The sequence below is a fragment of the Ischnura elegans genome, chromosome X (assembly GCF_921293095.1).
Source record: "Ischnura elegans chromosome X, ioIscEleg1.1, whole genome shotgun sequence".
Taxonomy (NCBI): Eukaryota; Metazoa; Arthropoda; class Insecta; order Odonata; family Coenagrionidae; genus Ischnura; species Ischnura elegans.
The window spans coordinates 1535507-1558237 of NC_060259.1; the positions used below are offsets into that span (position 1 = coordinate 1535507).

At 37.9% G+C, this 22731-nt stretch overlaps 1 protein-coding gene across 3 annotated transcripts in view; it reads right to left on the reverse strand.

Moving 5' to 3' along the window:
- The window catches only part of LOC124170936 (protein transport protein sft2), a 76561-nt gene extending 55472 nt beyond the window's left edge, over positions 1–21089 (reverse strand). The window contains exons 1-4 of one of the 3 annotated variants that reach the window (XM_046550004.1): positions 20739–21078; positions 20517–20668; positions 20288–20447; positions 2519–2945 (exon numbers count right to left, since the gene is read on the reverse strand). In XM_046550004.1, the coding sequence (XP_046405960.1) occupies positions 2748–2945; positions 20288–20447; positions 20517–20668; positions 20739–20921 (693 nt within the window). In that variant the 5' untranslated portion in view covers positions 20922–21078 and the 3' untranslated portion in view covers positions 2519–2747. Of the gene's footprint in view, positions 1–2518; positions 2946–20287; positions 20448–20516; positions 20669–20738 lie in introns of those variants that run through there. The other 2 variants (XM_046550005.1, XM_046550006.1) reach the window with 2 other exon arrangements.
- Between the last annotated feature and the right edge of the window lie 1642 nt (positions 21090–22731).

Genomic DNA, 22731 nt, shown 5'->3' on the forward strand with positions numbered 1-22731 from the left:
AAGGATGGTTTCTTTCTTATTATATTAGTTAAAAGTTTTTCGGGGAACCCATGGCAAAGAAGATTGGAGTATAGTTTGGAGAGGAACTTCTGAAGATCATCCGAGTTGTTGCAAATGCTATGTCCATGGATGGAGAGAGAATAAGGAATGGAACGCTGGGTTGTGGCGAATGGCAGCTATTGTAGTGAAGGTATTGCTGCTTGTTAGTAGCTTCTAGCTTGAAGACTACAAAATATACCGCCATGACACAGGCTCGAACCCTGGCCCCCAAGGTGAGAGTCGACTATGCTAACTATTACCCCAACTGACTGATCTGCAGGAAAGTGTGCTATTTTGGAAATATATATGGCTTGTTATACGAAAAATGAAAACTGCGCACATGAAAATTAATTACAGCCAAACTAAGGTCCATTCAATGGAACCACTACCAGTCCAAAGATGTGTTCGCCATCCTGAATGCCACAATAGATATGGCACTGGAAAAGGCAGAGCAAGGTACATGGTCTCCCCTAGTAAGTATTGACAATTACCAGAATTAGGTTCATCACTGTGTGAAACAATTTCGGAAAAAAGTATAATCCTACTAGACACATAATTGGGTTGGCATATCTCTCTTTAGGAGGCACTAATTTTCAAATTAAACACTATGGCAAACTATTTTTTTAAGTATTCAAGTAACTTTTTCAGCCAAACCAGAGAAATAACTAAAGTAAGCCAATGACTTCCACCTATGATACCATCATTCACCTGGTTGAAATTCTCTGATCATACTCTAGTGACTACAGTTTCTTCGCATTCAAAAAACACAGACAAAATTAAAAAAGAAACTCTGTATTTCACAAACCAGGTTTGCGTTTGTGGACTTAGAGAAAGCATTTGACAACGTGGATTGGAGCACAATGCTTGGAGTCCTAAAGGAAATTGGGGTTCTTTATAATGACAGAAGAATCATCCACAGTTTATACAAAAACCAAGTAGCCGTGATAAAATCAGGGCCCAGCTGTGAAGAAGCAAGAATTAAGAAAGGAGTGCGACAAGGCTGTACATTGTCACCCGTAATTTTCAACGTTTACATTGAAAAAGCCATTAATGAAATCAAAGAAAAGGAATTGGGAGTGAATATCCATGGAGAAAAAATTAGCATGCTAAGATTTGCCGATGACATAGCCGTTATAGCAGAAACAGAGAAGGATTTGAAAAATATTCTGGTTAATATGGGTAGGGTAATGAGTAGATATCAACTGAAAATAAGTACGAAGAAAACCAAGATCTTAGTATGCAGCAGAAGAGAAGAAGTCAAGACCAACATTAAAATAGGGAGGCAAAAACTGATAGAGGTGGATGAATTCTGTTATTTGGGAAGCAAGATAACTAGTGACGGGAGAAGCAAGAAAGAAATTATCAGCAGAATAGCCCAGGCAAAGAGAGCATTCCACCAAAAGAGAGACCTGCTTACACCGGGAAACTTAAATATAGAAGTAAAGAAACAATTTATAAGAACCTACATCTGGAGTATGCTCCTATACGGAAGTGAGGCATGGACAATGACCGCAGCGGAGAAAGCAAGGATAGAGGCCTTTGAAATGTGGTACTACAGAAGAATGATGAAAATCAAATGGATCGACCAAGTTAGTAACGAGGAAGTCCTAAGAAGGGTAGGAGAGAAGAGAAGCCTCATGAAAACCTTAATAAGAAGACGGAACAAGCTTATAGGCCACATCTTGAGACATGATGGCCTGATGAAGACAATCGTCAAAGGACAGGTGGAAGGCAAGAATGGAAAAGGAAGACCTCGAACAAAATATATGGAACAAGTAAAGAGAGATGTGAAAGAGAAGAAATACGTAGGAGTGAAAAGATTAGCTGATAGGAGAACTGAGTGGAGAGCTGCGTCAAACTAATCCTAGGATTGTTGACCAGTGATGATGATGATGATCAGGTTTAAGTACCAATTTCAACACAGCTTCCACACTAGATTTTAATCCACACACACTTTATTCTTGCCAAACATATGTGAGGATGAATAAAAGAGGATTTTTTGGAATGCAAGTCAAATGCTAAAGAGGAAAAACCAAACTCAGCAACATCAGGTTAACACCTATCCTAATCCTCATTACTACACACTAAACCACCACCTTGTTAGACAGCCAGTAAAAAAAGAAGTTCAATCCACATACTTCAGTTCATTTTCGCAGTACTTAATGAAAAAAGGAAATTGCAAGACATTAGATCTTCAGTCACAGGAACAACCATTAGTATGGCACCTTCTCTGCTTACCACATATAAAAATTTCATTCTGCACCAAATAAATGCTTTTTGACAGTCATTTTCTAGTAAATAAATGTTCACACTATGTACTCCCAACTCAACAAAAACCTTTAGCACTATGTATTAGGAAAACTTCAAAGCCTAAATATATGCCTTCATAATTTCATACATTGCAATATCAATTTAGACTGACTATTCATTCACCTCAAAAAACACACAACATCAGACACACTGTAAGACCATGAACAAATAAAATTAGAAATAAAATTTTATTAAAAACAATAAATAATATGTTCAAAACATCTACATAATTACAATAAGGAATAAAATAGTAAAAGCTACCTTCTATTTGTCTCTGTTAATGGATGAATCCAACACCATCAACAACACCACACCAACCACACATGCTGAGGTGTGTCCATGACTTGTGGGCTGTTTTTTAATATCACATTTGGTGGTCACAAATACTCAAGTCCACTTCAAACCGGCAATGTTTTGGAGACTGCATTTGCTGCTGATGATACTGAAGATGATACCAGTGAGGTAGAAGATCCTGACATAGATGACAACAGGGAGGCAGAATTTGATGATGCCCAACAGCATAACTGACTCAAGAACCTCATTCCTGCCTGGCCTCCAGGAAGGTTACGGCTGAGGAACCATATTAACACCAAAATCTAGGCATTAGAAAATGGAATAAAAATAAATTCTTAAGTACAAATTCATTAAATGAAACGTTTGAATAGGAAAGAAAGATGAAAGCTGAAAGCGAGGTTCAAGCATAAATACAGCAAGTAAATGGTAAAATCAAGGATTATAAATGCATTATGAGGGAACACAGAGCAGTTAGTTAAATCTAAAGAAGAATCTACACACATAATAAAAGTGAAATCAGCACTCAAGAGAATGAAAAAGATTAGCAGTACAAGAAGAACACACTCATCATCCTCAGCGCTAACAAGTGCATAAAATTAGGAAGGAAATATGTAATAGTGCATAAGCTGCAATCAAAAAATATAGACTACCAAGACCTGTGGTTTCTGATGAAAGAGTTTGAGAGTAGGTATTCTATGATTCACGAGAAAGTACTCCTCAAGCTTCAATAAATATTTCCAATGGTTCATGAAAATGCACAAATGATAGGAGGTCCACTACATAAACCTGTCCATCGATTAAGGCTCATTAAATTCTAGTAATGAAACTGAATAAAATTTTTTTTTTTAATTTCACGACCAAGTGTAAACATGTTGCATATAAATAAAATATGATATTCATGAATGATTCAAAAAAGTCATTATTCTTCATTCCTCTTTACTATCAATCAAGGAGCCCAATTCCCGATTGACATCAGAGATGCATGCCGAGGATGTGCAATATGAGTCAAAACAACTTGAAAGAGAGATATATTGTCAACTATATAGCAGAGGCTGAATGGTTGATTCCCGCATTGTTATTATTCCTTTTTTCAGTAACTAATAGCGTGACCCTTTCCTTTGGGCTACAACCTTGTCGCGGTGGAAAGGCGTGTGCGTTCCTATGACCCTAAGAGCTGCGCTGGCGGGATTAATTCGCAATTATTCCCTGTAGGGCCACCCATGCCAGAGAGGTCTAAGGGTAGGAGCCAGACGAAAGGTAGTCCACGTGATGGTGTCACGTAAAAAACACTGTTGGAATGGAAGTGGGAAACCCTACCAACTATCTCTTCCCTGAAAACATGGAGTTTGATCAAACTAGCCTCGGATGGAATCGCGAGACCCAGCCCTTAAGGGCGGGTGTCGTAGGTGGCAACGAGATCGGCAAGGTCCTCGGGGTCCGTATAATGCGAAATCCTTGCAGAGACATATCATCATCATCATCTTTTTCAGCATCAGCAGTAGCATCCCAGGAGCAGGACAAGAAGACCAAGAGGATGGAGAAGAATAAGGCATCGATGAATATAGGGACACGGAATGTGAAAACTATGATGAGGGCGGGGAAGTTAGAAAATATCAAAAGGGAAATGGATAAAGGGAGGATAGATATCTTAGGATTATGTGAGGTGAGGTGGAGGGATGGCGGGGACTATTGGAGTGATGGGTATAGGGTTATATATAGTGGAGGGGAAGAAAGCCAGCGGGTAGCTTTAGTACTAAACGGGAAGATGGGTAAAGGTGGTAGGTATAGACCAGGTAAGCGATAGGATTCTGGTGGTAGAAATTGAGGCGCGGCCTTCAACCTTGTGGTGGTCCAAGTTTACATGCCCACAAGCAATCATTGGGAAGAAGAAGTAGATGAGGTGTATGAACAGCTCGAGGAAATAATTAGAGACACGCCGGGTAAGAAAAATCTGGTAGTGATGGGGGACTGGAATGCCTCTGTCGGGGAAGGGAGGGATGGGCACGAAATAGGAGATTTTGGTCTAGGAACACGAAACCACAGGGGTGAGAAAGCAGCAGAATTTTGTAGGAGAAACAAATTATACATCACAAACACGTGGTTCAATCATCATAAAGGGCGAAATTACACATAGAAAAGTCCAGGGGATGTGGGGAGATATCAAATAGACTACATTATGGTGAGACAGAGGTTTAGGAATAGTGTGAAAAACTCGCGCAGCTTCCCCGCAGCGGATGCGGATTCGGACCACAATCTAGTGCTCATGAAATGCAACGTAAGATTCAAAAGACTCATGAAAGTTAGAAAGGCGAAGAAATGGAACGCAGAAGCCCTGAGGGGGAGTATGAAGAGAGAATATCAGGAACTAGTGGACATTAGTATACGAGAGATTGAAAGTACTAAGACTGTTGAGGAAAGACGGGAAAAAATTAAAACGGGAATAGTCAAAGCGGCGGAGAAGTCAATTGGTTATGTTGAGAGTAGAAGGATAAAGAAGCTGTGGATAACGGAGAACATGATAAGGGAAATGGAGGAGAGGAGGAAGTGGAAGAACGTGGACACAGAACAGGGAAAAAGAATGTACAGGGAACTGAATAATCGATTACGACGTGAAACTAAGAGGGCAAGGGAGGCTTGGTGGGAAGGACAGTGCGAGGAAATGGAAAAGTTCCAGAAGGATGGAGAAGTTATAATAAGGTACGTTGTACGCCAAAGTTAAATCGCTATCGGGTGGCATAAGAGGACAAGCCATGTCTAAAATTAAGGCTAAAGATGGGAGGATGCTAACCGAGCGGGAAGAGGTACCGAGAAGATGGGAGGAATACGTGGAGGACCTGTATGACGGAATGAACAGACCAGAGAGATTGCCTCTAGAGGAGGAAAGGGCAGTGGAGGAGGATAATCTTGGGCCAGAGATATTAGATTCGGAAATAGAGAGAGCACTTTGTGATATGAAGGCTAGGAAAGCAGTAGGCGTGGACAATATCCCGTGTGAGCTTTTGAAGAATCTAGGTAAGGATAGTAAGAAAAGGTTTTTCGAACTAGTGCGCAGGATCTATGAGGAGGGATGTTGGCCGGAAGATTTCGTGAAGACGGTTTTAATTCCGCTTCCGAAAAAGACGAAAGCTGTGGAATGCGGAGATTATAGGACTATCAGCTTAATATTGCATGCGGCGAAAGTGGTGCTGAGGATATTGAACAGACGAATGGAGGCGAGGGCAAACGAGTATTTGGGCGAAGATCAATTTGGTTTCAGAAAAGGGAAGTCAACTCGTGATGCAATAGCAATAATGTGGTCCCTCGTGGAGGGGAACCTAGAATATGACCAGGACGTATATGCGTGTTTCGTGGATTTTGAGAAAGCGTTTGATAGGGTGAACTGGGTAAAGTTGATGGATATTCTCAAGAGAATAGGTGTAGATTGGAGGGATAGACGACTGATTCGTAATCTTTATATGGCCCAGATGGCGCAAGTGAGGGTAGCGGACGGAGAATCTGGGTGGGCAAGCATTGGCCGAGGTGTGAGGCAAGGCTGTCCTCTATCGCCGCTGCTCTTTAATGTGTACGCTGAGGAGATGGTAAGGGAAGCGTGGGATGAGTTAGAAGCTGGGATAAAAGTGGAAGGAGTGATGTTCAAATCAGTGAGATTCGCGGATGACCAAGCGTTGATCAGCCAGTCAGCGAGGGGGCTTCAGGCTCTAGTGGATGCGTTATACGAACGTTGCGAGGAGTATGGGATGAGGATTAATCACAAGAAAACTAAAGTTATGCGGTTTTGTAAAGCATCACGAGCGAGGAATGTGAGACTCAAGATAAAGGTGGGTGGTGAAAAACTTGAGCAGGTTGAACAATTCAACTATTTAGGCAGTACGTTAGAGGAAAACGGATACAGTAGTAAGGACATCAGGAAGAGAATAGCATTAGCGAAGGAGGCGTTCATGAACAGGAAGGAGCTTCTGAGAGGATCGTTGTGTAAGAGTTCAAAGAAAAGGTTAGTGAAGAGTTTGATTTGGAGCGTAACTCTCTACGGTGCGGAAACGTGGACACTGAGGAAAGAAGACGAGAGGAGATTGGAGGCATTCGAGATGTGGGTATGGAGAAGAATGGAGAGGGTGAAATGGACGGAGAGGAAAAGGAACGACGAAGTGCTGGATATGGTGGGTGAGGAGAGGCAGCTTTTAGATGAGATACGCAGGAGACAGAAGGTATGGATGGAGTTAGAGCTTAGCGGGGAGGGGATGTTGAAAATGGTGTTAGAGAGTAGAATGTTAGGTAAACGAGGGAGGGGAAGGAAAAGAATAGGATTTTTGGATAGATTGAAGGAGAGTAGGCCTTACAGTGAATTAAAGAAGGCAGTGCTGGAAGGAAAAGGAGATACTCCATGAAAACCTACCTAAATCGGTAGAATACTATAATAATAATAATAGCGTGAAGACATTAAAATTGTGATCATTCCTTTTAATCATTGAATTTTTGAGTTTACTGTACGCCATTTACAACGCCATACAAACATAACAATGCGAACCAACGGCTTACTGAAATTTATTTTGTTAAGGAGCCATGTGTTGTATAGCGGCCTAAATCACCAGGATAGGGTTGAGATTTGGCAACACTGTTTCCTGTAAGTCCTGTACCGCCACTATAGTCAAGTAAATGTGGAACGCTTCATATGATGAGTGGTTCACTTGGGAGTCCTCATCTGCAAATCATCCACTCAAGAAGAGTTGCAGAGGGGCCTGTTCTACTGACATATGAGGGCATTGTAAGGCAAGATGGCTGCCAGTGACAGAACACATGTTTATAGCGCCCCAATAGTTTCTACTTTATCAGCAGTGTTTTTCCTCATTTTGGTGTGTCCTGTTACTCAAGTGAGTGTGATTAACTCAAATGATCCCTCATTAAAATTGTGCAGGATTTTCTTCAACATATATGTATACATCTGTAGGAGGTATTGTTCTCCTCCTTTACTTCCTGTGGCCTCTCCCTTAGAAGCCTCCAATTCCTAAGGTGTCCCTCATCTCACTCCCAACAGATTCTCCACCCCTCATGGTTACCACTGATGCAGAGTCATCGGATCTGGACAGGATTCTCCATCCTGCTACGAGCTCTACTTTCAGGGGACCAAAATATCTTCAAGTGGTGTCATTTCCCACAACTACAGCCATATTCAGGGCGATTTACAACATTCAAATCATATTTCAACTTCAATAACAGCCTGTGCAGCCAAATTCATTTATCTGTAAAGCAGACTTTATTCTTAAAGCGAGCTCCGGTTGAGCACTTTACAGCAAAGTGATATTCCAGCCATTTTTTGTCTTAACTTTCTGTAGGCAGCACTACTGTAACATGGAGACATCAAAACCTGCTGCCAGAGCATGTAAAATAATTGGTTTTCTGCACGAGAATTTGAAAAGATTAAATATTGTATGATAATAATAATAATAATAATTTATTTTGTCTAGAGACCTTACAGCAAAAGATATAAGACACGTCATAAAAGGAAAAAAATGCATATATATATATATAATAGATTATAAATAATTGTATGCTCACAGGATATTAATGCTTAACAGGAGGAATGAAATAGGTATTCGTTAACAGAATAATAATTCTTCTCGTGAAGAAAAGATTTTAACTTCCTTTTGAATGACTCCATCGACTGAATTGATTTCAAATGCGCAGGAAGTTTATTATAAATTCTGAGGCCTAGCTCGCGTGGGCCCAGCTTTGATCTGTTAGTCCTAATGGAATGATAATGAAGGTTATTACAATTCCTAGTTTCATATTTGTGAACATCACAATTGAGCATAAACAAATCAAGATTATAACGTACAAAAATTAAAATTGATAATAAATATACACACGGGAGTGGAAGAATGTTAAGTGCTTTAAAAATAGGCTTGGAGGGAGCATCAAAAGGTTTTTTTGCAATGATTCTAATTGCACGTTTTTGTAATGTGAACACCTTGGAGGCATGAGGGGATGAGCCCCAAAAAATTATATTGTATGACATTCGAGAATAAAAGATACCGTAATACAATGTAAGAAGAATATTTAAATCAACAGAGTTCCTAAGGTGTCTTAATAGATAGCAGATTGAACTTAGTTTGTTGGCTAAGAAGTCAATGTTCATCTCATAGGACATATTACTACATAAGTATGCACCAAGGAATTTTGTGTGGGACACATTCTCAATAGACTTTTTATCCAATCTAATTAGGATGCTCTCGAGAACATTGCTATTACCACAAAATTGAACAGTGTGTGTCTTTTGTGTGTTTAAAATCAATTTGTTAGCTGTACACCAGCTTAAAATACTATCATTTGCATTTTTAGAGCTCATAATAATGTCATTTTGAGTTGGAGAAGAAAGTAAAATATTCGTATCATCAGCATATAATATGACTTTAGAAGCTGGAATATTACTGAGGGAATGAGCTAAATCATTTATGTAGATTAAAAATAAGATTGGGCCTAAGATTGAACCCTGAGGAACTCCTACGGTGGTAGAAGTACTTTTGGAGGAGTATATACTGCCATTTACAGACAGTGAGACAGCCTGTGTCCGATTGCTGAGGTATGACTGAAGCCATTTATTGGCAATGCCTCTCACTCCAAAATAATTAAGTTTACGAAGTAGCCGAGAGTGATCCACAAAATCGAATGCCTTGGAGAAATCATAAAAGATTCCTACAGTTTTTTGATTGTTGTCAAGTGATGACAAAATAAAGTCGGTGGCATGGAATAGAGCAGATGTAGTAGAGCGATTTTTACGGAAGCCGTGTTGATTTGAGGAGATTAAGGCATATTTATCCAGAAAAGACATTAATTGGTTGTAGAATACTTTTTCAAATACTTTAGATAAGACATTTTGTTTAGCAATTGGCCTATAGTTATCCAAATTATTGGGGCAGCCTTTATTTTTATATAAAGGGTTAATAATGGAATGCTTGAGAGAAGATGGGAAAATCCCTTGAGTAAGGGATTCATTAATCAGAAATAGAAGAGGTTCCTTTATGCATCTATAAGAGAGATATAATATTCTCCCTGGGATGTGATCAGGGCCCGAAAAGTTTTTGTTAGCTAGGGTTGAAATTATAGCTTGTAAATCCGATTCCGTACAAGGATGAATAAAAATTGAAAAAGCACTAGACTCTGGACTATGGAGCAAGTTTGCAGAAGAGGTAAGAGAGGTGGGTAATGGTGGTGTAATTGTAAAAAGGTTACTGAATTCATTTGCTAAATTTGTGATATCAATGTGTGCATTATCACTGGATTGAGCTATTCTAGGGAGAATGTGCTGATGCAACTTTCCCGTTGACTCTCGAATAATATCCCAAGATGTTTTGGACTTATTACTAGATGAAATTACCCTCTCATTGTTATAGGATTTTTTGGAAAGTTCCAATAATCTCCGATAATTCTTTTTTTTGGCCCTGTATTCATCATGAAGGAGAGGACAATTTGAGCATTTAACTCTGGCAGAAAGATTTTTGAGCATGACAGAAAAGTGGCGAATTTGGTCAGTAACCCAAGGTTTTTTATGCGATAAAGCAGCTCTTCTCATAGGACGGAGGGGGAAGGCAACATCGAATGAGTGTTGAAGACAGTCATGAAAGTATTGAAAACTTGCTTCAAATGAATGGCTATTATATATAACAGACCAGTCAGAGGATTCCAATAGGGATATAAATGTGTCAATGTTTTCTTGCGAATAAACTCTGGTGAGATGTGAATGTTGACAATGTGTACGTGGGTCTACGTTTAAATAAGATAATACGGGAAAGTGATCAGATATGGTGGAGTTGAGAACTTTAGTATTTACATTATTTAAGTGTATATTAGAAACAATATTATCCAACAGTGATTGCGAATTTGGTGTAATTCTGGTGGGTGTAGCTGTAATCGTAGGCATTAAATTATAGGATTTAAGCAATCTCAAAAAATCTTTAGATGAATTATCATCAACTAGTAAATTGCAATTAAAATCACCGGTTAGAATGATGTGGACGTTGTTACCAACATTATAAAGTTCATCTAATAAATAGCCAAGTTTATCTAGAAACACTGTGAAGTTACCAAGTGGAGATCTGTACACACTTAATATATACAGCTTCTTATGATTATTTAAAGCTAAACAAGTAACACAGCACTCAAAAGTTCGCTCTTCATTTAGTTGCAGACTAGAAAATTGGTTTGACACAATTGTTAGATTAGTTTTGACGAATATGATGACGCCGCCGTTTTTATGATGAGTACGGGCATACGCATCTGCAACGATATACCCATGAAGTGAGATAGTAGGAAGTTCTTGTAAGGTCAGCCAATGTTCACAAAGACACAGCACATCAGGATGAAAGGTATCTAATAAGGCTTCAAGTTCGAGAAGTTTGTTTCGTAGGCACTGTATATTTAAATGCAGCACGGAAAGTGATCGTTCTGTCACGAGAGGTAGTAAATGTACTTTGTTTCGTAAGCACTGCACATTATGGCTGTATACAGTTAGTGAGTTAACACTCGATTCTCTGGGATGACTACCATGTAGTCATTTTTGTTTCCCTTTCATTACACCGTTTCTAGCCCTCGTTAGTATAGGGGATGCCTGAGAACCAACATTACCATTGTTACCTTCCTGCTCCAAGGATGTGCACGACACATCATTGCTGGGTATCACCCCGTCGACCATGGTTTGTTGATTGGTGCGATTAGCACTATGTATGAGTTTCTTATTCAAAAAAATAAATTTGTTCACAGAAACATTTTTTGGCCATGTTGCGGGATCTGAAAGCTTCTGCAGATGAACTGCATCGGCAGACACACGAAAGGACGCGTAATCTCCTTTGGCTTCAAGTTCAACTACTTCGGCCACAATAGATGTTTTATTTTTCAAATAACACGATAGATCATCGGTAGTGACGCCTTTCTTGAACCGCCACACGTGTAGATGTACCTTTTTCGGAATTCCGATGATCGAGTCGTCGGATGAATCCGCAGTGCCGGTGATGGGCTTCTTTCCTCGAGGCTTGTTGATGACTGTGCGATAGGCGTCGTCAACAGCGTTGTTTTGGGGCATACTTGACGAGCTCGTAGTGCTAGAACTCCTCTCAGCTTCCGCCGGGTGATCAGGGTGATGACTTGGGCGACGAGAATCCGTAGAATCTTTCACTCGCTGACGTTGGGACTCCTTTGTGGGTGAGTTTGCCCGTTGTATCCCGGGGCCGAATGTATTCTCAGTTTCGACTATTTGGGGTTGCACGGAGGCGGAAACAGACTTGGCGTACATTTTCACTCGATTATTGGTTTGGTCAGCATGTAACGTAATCCCGTTGGACAGACTGGTAGCACAAGTATCAGTATGAATATCAGTAACAATATTGTTGCATTTTAGCGCGTTCACTTCTCTTTTAAGAACTTCAATGTCCGCCGCCAACTTGCTGACAAGAGATTGACCCGAGCGGCAGGAAAAACACGCCCAGAATATTTCCCTGGATTCACTCAGGGCTTTTAATACAATCTCACTAAGATTTGAGCATTTATAATGTAAAATAAATGCGCAGGAGTGGCACGAGACAACTTTTTCACGCGAATCGACCTTAATATTGCAGGATCGACACGATAATGCGTTGGTGCACGACGCCATATTGGACACGAATCGAATGATTCATTTACATATACAGTAAAACCTCTATGTAGTGAACCTCTTTACATCGTAAACCTCTATACATCGTACCAACCCTCTGGTCCCGTCAGATTTACATGTAAATTTATAGGCAAACCTCTCTATAGTGAACCTCATTATATCGTAAAACCTCTATATATCATAGCAACGAGACACCCCCGAGACGGCCTAACTACCTCCGCATTTCGTACCGAGACAACTAGAGACCATTAATGCAGCCACGATAACGAACATGGAATGACATTTTCAGCGATAAATGTATCACGCTTATTCTTTTCTTTTACACCTTTACTATACTGTAATTTTCACGTTAACCATTAGCTTGGGCCATTTTTTTCCATATGAGAGCATACCTAACAGTTAATAAGAAAAAGGCAACGAACTATCCTAATCATTTTAAGTGATAGTAAATGATGACAGAACGCATCGTTTTCTCTCGAATCATGGTAAAAATTGCGTGATAGCACTCGCTTTCTGTTACTTATGGCTTTATTTTCCTGTAAGTGCTTACATACTATGTTCAGTTAATAAAAGAGGCGACCAGCGCAGCCTATAATCCCTTGCCCGCGGAAATATTTCAACTAACTTCACTCCCATTCATGGAGACAGAATTACTCAACCGCATTGCTAATTCTGTTTCTAAAATGAAAATATTTCATGAATTTACTGCGACTCGAAATAAATCAAATACAGTTTTGCAATTATTTTATTCCCATACTTCCCGGTGTAGCACTTTCTCACTGCCACCTTGGTAATTTTTTCGATGCTTTCGTGAACGATCATAGTTTACAATTTATTGCGCTTAGCGACAGTCATATGTCTTGCGTGCGTATTTATGCCGCGAAATCTAACTCTTCCATCGGGAGTCCGGGGCGTCAATTTCTAGCAATACTGAACGAACATCACTCCATGCGTGACAATGTTAGGTGAAGGGGACAGCTAATTAGCTGATACGCGGTAGAGCAATGAAATTTTTTACCGTCGCCGCCGCATTCTGAAGTAGTTCGCCCAGCATTCTCCCTGGAAAATCACGTCGTTTTGCAGACCTAACGTTTACTTGTGCCCTCGACTGGGCTTTTCTATGGAACTCTACGAGCATTGTATTTTAGAGAAAGGGAATTCGACGAAACTTTCAAAATTACGCTCAATTTTTTGTTTATTTTTTCCAATAGTCACGTGTTTATTTATTTTTTATAATCTATAACAAGTCATACGTTATAAGAATGATAAATTAATTTTCTAAAATATATAATAAGGAGTATTTTCAATTATTTGCCATAAAATATGAAAACATACGAAAATTACTTAATTAATTATAAGCTGATGATGGATTCGACAAATGAAACAAGGTGGCTGCTTGACATTACCACATTCTGAGGAATTTTCCGAGCCATATAAAAGTTGTGAACTATAAAGAAATATAAAAGTTGTGTACTCCCCTCCAAACACTACTAGTAAAATACAACCCTTAGACCAGGGAATTATTTCTTTGGTCAAAAGGCATTATCGAAAACAGCTAGTGATTTATTTTTTATGGAGAGTGAATAGTGAAAACGACATTAAAAGTGCTCATGGAACATCCTTCAGACCATGCACAGGCTGTGCCTTTCGTGGAAGGAATTAATATCTTCAATTTTTGAGAAATGCTTCATCAAGGCTGGGATTACGGGTGGTAGCAAACAGGAGGAAAGTGAGATATTTGAGAATGAACCTACAGAGTACGATAAAATCAACAAAATAGTTGACACAAATTCAACATTTGAAGACTTTGTAAATGTTGATAATGATTTATTCATATGTTCCCCACATGAGTTGGAAGATAGAGGTGAAGGAGATGCATATATATATATATATTGCAGGATACAGGAAGAGATGGATTTAGAGGAAGATGTTGGTAATGAGGAATCAGTTACAGTTCCGACCAAAAAAAAGGTTGAGGATTCATTGAACGTAATTGAATGGTTTTTATTAAGCATGGAGGAATGCGATCATAAGATGATTGTATTCAATAAAATTATTCCGAAAGAGTTTCAAAAAAGGTTTAAGCAAACCCAATAACTAATTTCTTTCCTAAAAAGCCCTCTTGAACAAGTTACTTTTACCTTTGTGTAATCATTAAATTGTAAATATATGTTCACTAATGCATGCATACATGTTTAAATATATTAATATTATGGTTTATTAATAAAATGGTGCCTATCTCAAAAACCTCTCTATAGTGAACCTCCATACATCAAATTGCCCAAATTTTGGTCCCCTCCATTACGATGTAAAGAAGTTTTACTGTATTATTAAAATTGTGCAAATGCCTTTACTCAGGGCTCTTCCAAGCTGTTTGGATACATGCATGATATACATATATTAAATTGATTACACATTACCAGAAGTTAATTCATTTCAATTCTCCTAATGAAACTGTTGAAGACATTAATTTTCATTCATATCCTAATTCTGACACAATTACCATCAACGTTCCTCATTATCTTTTCCTTTTTATAGAAAGCCAATCATTCAGAAGAGAAACATCATAAGGGGATTTGTAAAATGAGATTATGTTGGATCATGCATCGTTAAATTGCTTGGTCCAGAAATTACCATACTTAAATCGATACTTGCGTGTTGTTTTCAACTCGACTCGAGATCAAAAAGTACTACTCGCACATCCCAACTTAAGAGCATTTAGGGCCTTGCATACTTAACTTTTTGCTAGGAAACTAGGAATTTTTAAGCATTGAGATAACATTGAGCAACCATCATGGTAGAAAGGGTAAGGATGCTGAAGCCGACTACTTCCGAAATAGAGCACGCCCCTCTCTTTTTCATCTTCTCAGTACCTGTCTCCTCTTGCATAGGAATGACCTTTGCTCAACAGCTTTGTAGAGGCCATGCACCTGATATACACCCCAGACATACAAAACTCCTTGTTGATTGGCCTTGACCCGTTCACAGCCTTTGCTCTATGCTTATTATCAGCATCTTTTTTACTTAAGACTTTCAGTGTGGACACTTCAGTGTCAATCCGGGACTTCAAAAAGAAAAATATTGTCTCCCAAGAGTAGGATTTTTCTGAGTGAGAAACAACATATCATTTGTACAATAAAAAACTATCAGTGTATACAAATCCCTCTCATTACTTTGTATGTCATGCCCCACCAAATTGGTCATGATAATACAAATTATTATTCAAGCTCACATGCTATGAAGCATTGCGTTACCTGCGACTTTCAAAACAACTATGCTATTGGAAATATCATTAGAATCAATATATACTATTGATAGTCATACCAGTGCGCATCGTTTCTGTGCTGAAAATTTGCTGAAATCATTCACCAAGTAAAACAGGCATTTCAAATGATCAGACCAATGAATTTCATTTGAATGATCTTGTGAATGTTCATTCACCACATAAAATGGCCATAATAGAATGAGCATGAACAAAAAATAGAACCTGCACAAATTTGTTTCATTATACATACTAGATTACCATTTGTACAAGTTCATTTGATAAGAACTACTAATTCAAAAGTAAAATGCATCAACCAAGGTCATAATTAATCTTATATCCCAGATGATGCATTAATCGTGCACTTTTCAGTTAATTTCTCAATTTGTGATGTACATAAAAACATACAAATATACATAAGGATACTCTAATTAAAAAAGATAATTTCTGTGTCTTCCATAGACCACTGTACTTTGGTTACCACATGACCAACAACTTTGGTCTAATCAGATGACACTAGGGAATACTCTTAGAGGTCATTATTTATGTTTCAAACATGGTATCTCATATCCATAATGATAGAAACCAAATTAAAGGATAAAATTAAACATATTTTCTTGATTTACTGGACTTCTTAATAATGAACCTTTGCAGTATTATTCTACCAATCGTATGGCCGGGCCATAAGTCAAAATCAACCATAACTAAGGCCTCGGGACATACGTATGGCTACAAGTTATTCTCATCTGAGCAAAAAGCCATAAGTTGGGAGGTAGCTAAGGCCTCAAGGCCGTAACATTATGACCAGACCATCATAAGACGGGCCATACAAAATAGCATTCCAAATCCAATGATTTATAAAAGGAATTCACAAAGTGCCATCGATTACATTGCCAATATTTGAAGAAAACATTAACAATTCTTTTTAAATGAATGCTCTTTTGAAGTGAATGGAGAAACGGACTTTGAATTCTTGCTGACTGTATTTACTAACAAATGTCTCAGACTTGTAGGGCAAGACATATTTTGGCAGTAAGACAACCTTAAGTACGTCCATATGTAAATAATGTCACTAGGGCCATTTGTAGCCACTTGTACAAATTATGGGTAAATATGCCATCTACAAATCAAGAAAAGAATGATAATTTTATATTTAGGTTATAATTTTACACAGCTACATACCTTAGCTTAAGCCTCTGACAATTAAATCCTTAAATGAACCTCAAAGTTTTAACTATATCTTTATATTACATGCAATGGTTGGATTTCCAGGGTTTTAGAGGCATATATTGTTCCTATGAGACAATAGTGACATACATAATTGAAAGGAGAGGAAGGAGGATAGAACTACATGGGGTTTTCATGTTCTCATTTTTTTAATTACATGTAGGTACAATTTGCGAATATTTTAATTACTGTAAGGAATAAATGGTTATTCTGCTTCTTCTCGCCCGTGATTTTCACTGTTAATATTTTCTATATTTCCAGCATCTGCTTCAACACTAGTGTTTAAATAAAATCCAATTTTATTCTTAGTATAAATCCATTTCAACTATGGACCAGACAATTAATTGTTTTCTCCACATTGGAACAAACAAGCATCTCAAAAATTTACCAGAGTTTTAAAAAAGAGAACTGAACTTATAGTACCAATTATAATTTCATACTCCCCAGTAGAAAGGGCATTAAGATTTATGGCCAGGCCATATGATATGGCCCCTAGAGAGACGAATCGATATAGGCTGTAATTTCAGGTACAAAACCTACGGCCAGCCATATATAGGGCCCTTTTTTCACAATAGCCCCACAGATTTGATAAATTTCCAGCACATTAAACTATGTAATAGAAAATTTACAATTAAAACAATTCTTAACTGTTCCTTTAAATAAATAAACATACCCTTGAAAATGACCCATGAAATTGCATCTTAATTCCAATGCTGTTGTAAATCAGTATTTTCTCTTCAAATTTAGGGTCTCCAGAAAAATGAGCAAGATTGAGTGTTCCCATTTCAAAACAGCACAGTTGGAATTAAAATTATCTCTCACTATTTTAGATTTTGCTAAAATTTGGCACACTTATAGTGTGTGTTGACAAAGAAAAGAAACAAACTTTAACTTTTCATTTCCAGGCATTTCCCAAATATGGCCAAGTAAAATTTTCAAAACAAAAGATGAACAGCACTTTTTTCAAATCCCCCTACGAGCTGTCCTCATTGAGCTATAGATATGGGAAAGGTATCACTTAGCAGAATTTGAAATTCTCTTAGGATTGATATGCAACATATTCTAGATTCTAACAAGAAATTTTTTATCAAAACTTTAAGTAATGAATATTTTTCCAAAAGTAAATCTTTAAAATCTTCAAATTGTTTCCATAGATATTAAGTACACATTGTTGGAAATCAAATGACAAAATGTGAACATAGCATCAGGATGGGTTCATCGTTAAAAAAATATTCCCAACCATTGTTTTTCGCTGGCATATATCAAACCACCATATACCCTTATGCTCTCACAGCACCTTATTACAAAATAATGTTTCAAAGCTCAACTTAGTATTGGTCTAACATTATGTCAGTTATTTAGGAATTTTAACGACACCTTCAGACTTATGCCGTTCTTACACACCAACCTTCGCAATGCAGTTTAAAGGAAATTATATTATACCCCACAGAGTAATGAAAATTCATTTTCTTTGCAAAATTGATGCTATGAAAAAATGTAGAACTCGACATCGTGGAACATGTAAGAACCACGAATTTGAGAGGCATATACTATTTAGAGCAATAGGAACTGGACTTTAAATTTCCAGAACAAAATATGGAAAACATTCAGGGAGGAACATTATCATACTCCACATCACAATAAAATATCACAATAGAATCAACGTCCATCACCAAGCAGTAGCGATATACCCTCACTGCTCATCAAGAACAGACATTTAGGAGTGTTTTCTCTATTGAACAGGATGAAAAGGAATGGTTCATCTCAACGAACCCACCTCTATTCTGTTAGTTTTATGAATACATGGTAACAAATATGCAGAAAGAATTTCACGATTATGGTAAAACTATTATTCATGTGGTTCTAATGCTATATTTAAAATTAAGAAACACTTCCTGAGGTTTTGTCTCTGTAAGAAACATACCAGCTTGAAAGTTATGCGGCATTTATCAGCTGAAGCTAATGGGGAAGTCCTTGCAATGGATTCTATTTACAGGCTGACAGCTCATGCAAGTATGCAGAAGACATTTTGCATCCAGATCCAAATCTAACATGATCTATTTGAGTGGACAATGGATAATAAAAATTGACTTTTCCTACTCCACTCATTAAGATTACTATGGCTCCGAATTGTTTGAAATGTCCCTTGAAACAGCATAAAAATGAAATGAATACACCATTTTCACTTATTTATTCCAAAAAATGAATTAAAGTCCAGAGAGAAACACTTTCCAGATGATGTGCAGGGTTAGGAGAGAGAAATATGGGAGACAGAAAGAAAATTGCATCAGGACAAAATTACGTGAAATCTCCACAGTGAAGGACTAAAATTGATACCTTGGATGCATTTTACCAAAAAATGCAGAACTTGATGAAGAGACAATAACCAGGGTGGACCAGTTGCATCATTCTCCAACCCTACAAATCCACGTGTTCTTTGGGTGCCGATTGTAAATGTTATCACATACGTCATTCATTTTACTCTGACTGAGGGAAACTTGGAAAACCATGTATCCCAAGCCAAATTGTTTTTTTTTAACGTATCTGTGTAAGTTCAAGATAATATTTTGGGAAACTGCTTCATGCTTAAATGTTAACTTTTCCTCAGATATGTTAATGCCAATTTATATTTTATGGATAGTTGTTTGAAATGATCAATAGTGCCATAATTTTTAACATTTAACGGTATATTGATGCATATTATTTTTAAAAAACAAGCATCAGGAATATGTACACTTTTTGTACCTAGTATGTCCGGTCTTAGCATCACTTATTCTCAATACCTTGTAATTCACCGTGAAATTTGTAATTATAGGTCCTGCGCTCAATACTTGTGCTTCAAGAAAATGATATTTCAACTATATTTTTTTGTAACCTATCTGGATAATTTGATGAAATAGCAATAAGGTAATGGGAAGTAGTTGTTATTGAAAACAGAACATCAGGAATATTTTTTTACAACAAACCCACAATCATTCCATTTTCATATCTTACCATTTGATTTCTTATATAACTAATTGGTAATGGAAATGTTAAAATCATGTAAACTTTGGAAAAATACTAAATTAAAGTTTAAACGTTCATTTTCTTTAAAAAAGTTCTCTTAAGAACTGATGTTTTGTGGTATATTAACCCAAAGAGCATTTCAAACTCTGCAAAATACCTTACCCAGCTCATACTATATAAGGAAAGCCATAAGGGCAATTTGGAAAAGTTCCTTTTATGCTTTTACGACCATTTTTAATCAAATCTAATCATACTTCGGAAAGGGCTTGAAATTAATAAGATTAAAATTTTATACTTTTGGTAACCTCAACACATACTATGAGTACACCGAATTTTAGTAAAATCTAAAGTGGTGAGGTAAATCGCGCGTGTTGATTTGACATGGAACGTCCCGATTACAACACACTACAATATAAATATTATGTAAAATAGAGAATGACATGACTCAAACCATAAACTAACACTACTTCATTCAATGGAGTACACGATGCCAAGGTAGATGAACATACCTGACCAGATGCTGAAATGCATGTTAAAAATGTGCTCTGTAAGGACAATGCTGAATATAAGGTCGCCAACAAAGTTCCCAGGTAGGCCGACGTAAATGGCAGTCTTTCAGTGGAGAACATTTGCTGCACGCAAGCCATTGGCCCCCACAGAACTACGAAACTAAAGTAATGGTTAACAGTAAATGAGCTATTCAACTTGACAATATATTCACAAGAAGTGAGTCCTTACCTACACACCATGAAGAAGCTACCGAGAGTATAGAGCAGAGCGAACTTCCTTGCTTTGAAGATTAATACAGGTATATAAAACGACGCAACAGTGAAGCAAAATATACCCAAGCAGATAAACACACAAAATGCTATTAGGCGCTGTAAACGACTCTGGAAAAAAAGCATCTATTAGTGCGCTGCTATTGCGTGGCAGAGCTGATTCTGAATAATTAACACCTACCATTGCCGGAAACCAACTACTTTGAACAGCTGAATCGAGACCATTTGTTGTAGTTCCCGAGCCTTTCGATTTGTACCACCTCTCCAGTGGAAGAGCATTCAGTTTGAATGGAATGTTTATTTCAACAGATGACTTATCTTTTGCTGACAAATATTCGTCTAGTTCTTTCTTCAAACTTGCCATATTTACACACTAATATTAATACACTATATGACTAAATTTCAACAACCACCAGCTCCAACATTCGCAAAATATTCAGCCAGGGCCCAACCGCCCTACGATCTAGTGATGGGTCGGTCATGAACGATCGAATCATGTGACCAGGGTCTCCGAGATTGGGTGCATCCAGGGGAGCTCCGCTCACTGAGCGGGGGTGCGTTCCGAATCACGCATCATGCGCATCAACGCATGACCTTGATGCAGCCGTTCCGAAATTGCATCAAGGCATTGATGCGCTTATGCTGATGCGTGATTCGGAACGGCTTGATGCGATATGAGCGGGAAGTATTCCCCGTTCAAAATACCCGCAGGCACCCGTGCTGGAAGATAGTTCGGGTTAAGCGATAACACAATGATTGATATGCCGAAATTTAATGTGCATAGTACTTATGATGACGAAAAACGTTTATTGATGCGTATGTTAAAACTTAATTATATTCATTACGGTCGATCGAAAGTTCCAAGCCGTAACTTGCCACTCATATTTACTTAAAATAGTGATAGACTGAGTGAATTGACGGGAATTTTTGCAGCTAACTCGAAAAACGGTCAATAAGGAAGCGTAGTGTATAGTATATCTCAGCCATCAGTGAGTTTTACGGGTCAAATCGTTTTGAAGAGACGATTTTTACGATCAATAGTACGCAGATTTAGCTGCTAGACATCAATTTATGGCTTTCCGACAAGATATACGACTTGAAAACAAATTTTTTTCATAAAAATCGGGAAGGAATACTTAATACCTCGATAAAATTTTCACAAACACTTTGTCATACTGCATATATAATGCTTAAAAATTAACTCCAAGATATTTTTATTTACGTATTCTACCGCTTGGTATTAAGGTAGGTTTGCATGGAGCATTCCAAAAGTCCCCCTTGCCCTCATTGACTTCCCTCCTGAATTCACAACTTCACCCTTTTCATGCTATCTAAAAATCCTATTCTCTCCTTTGTTTACCCAACATTCTATCCCCTAATAGTGTTTTCAACATCCACTCCCAGCTCAGTACTTGCCTAATCCATACCTCCTGTCTCCTTCGAATTCCATCCAGAAGCTGCCTCTCCTCACACAACATGTCTCGCACTTTGTCTTTCCTTCTTCTCTCAGTCCACTTCACTTTCTCCTTACCCACATCTCGAACACCTCCAGCCTCTCCCATTCTCCTCCCTAAGTGCCCATGTTCCCACACTGTAAAGTGCTATACTCCAGATCAAAATGTTACAAATTTATCAACCAATGTACTGTCTGTAAGCAAGCTAGTTAAAAAGACACAGCTGTCTTGTTTAATGAATCTGGGTACAGCTTATTTGATGCCAGATCTTTGGAAGTAAAAGGAGTGATCTAGCCACTAGTTATGAAGAAAATGGCATATGTTGTCAAGATTTGAAACAATATAATTCATAAAGTAAAAGTTATGCAACTTGTTACGTAGGATTGACTGTCAAAGCAGTAGAGGACTGTTTACTAAGTCTGTGGCACAAGAGTAGCAGACTTGTGACAGAGTAACATGCAGGTTATAATGTGGTTGTCAGTGGTGTGGATTGTCCCCCTAATATTTAATAAATTGCAGCCTTGTATAGCATATGTTTATGGCATGTTAGCAAAGAAATGATTCGAGATAAGTGCTAGAATGGAAGCTGTATGTAATACATTAAGTCTGATCCTCTCAGAATTGTGTGGTCTGATGGTATTATAGGTGAAAATATATTTATATTATTTATGCAAAATATACATATAAATTCAGGGGTAAGGAAAGAAAGGGATAGGAACA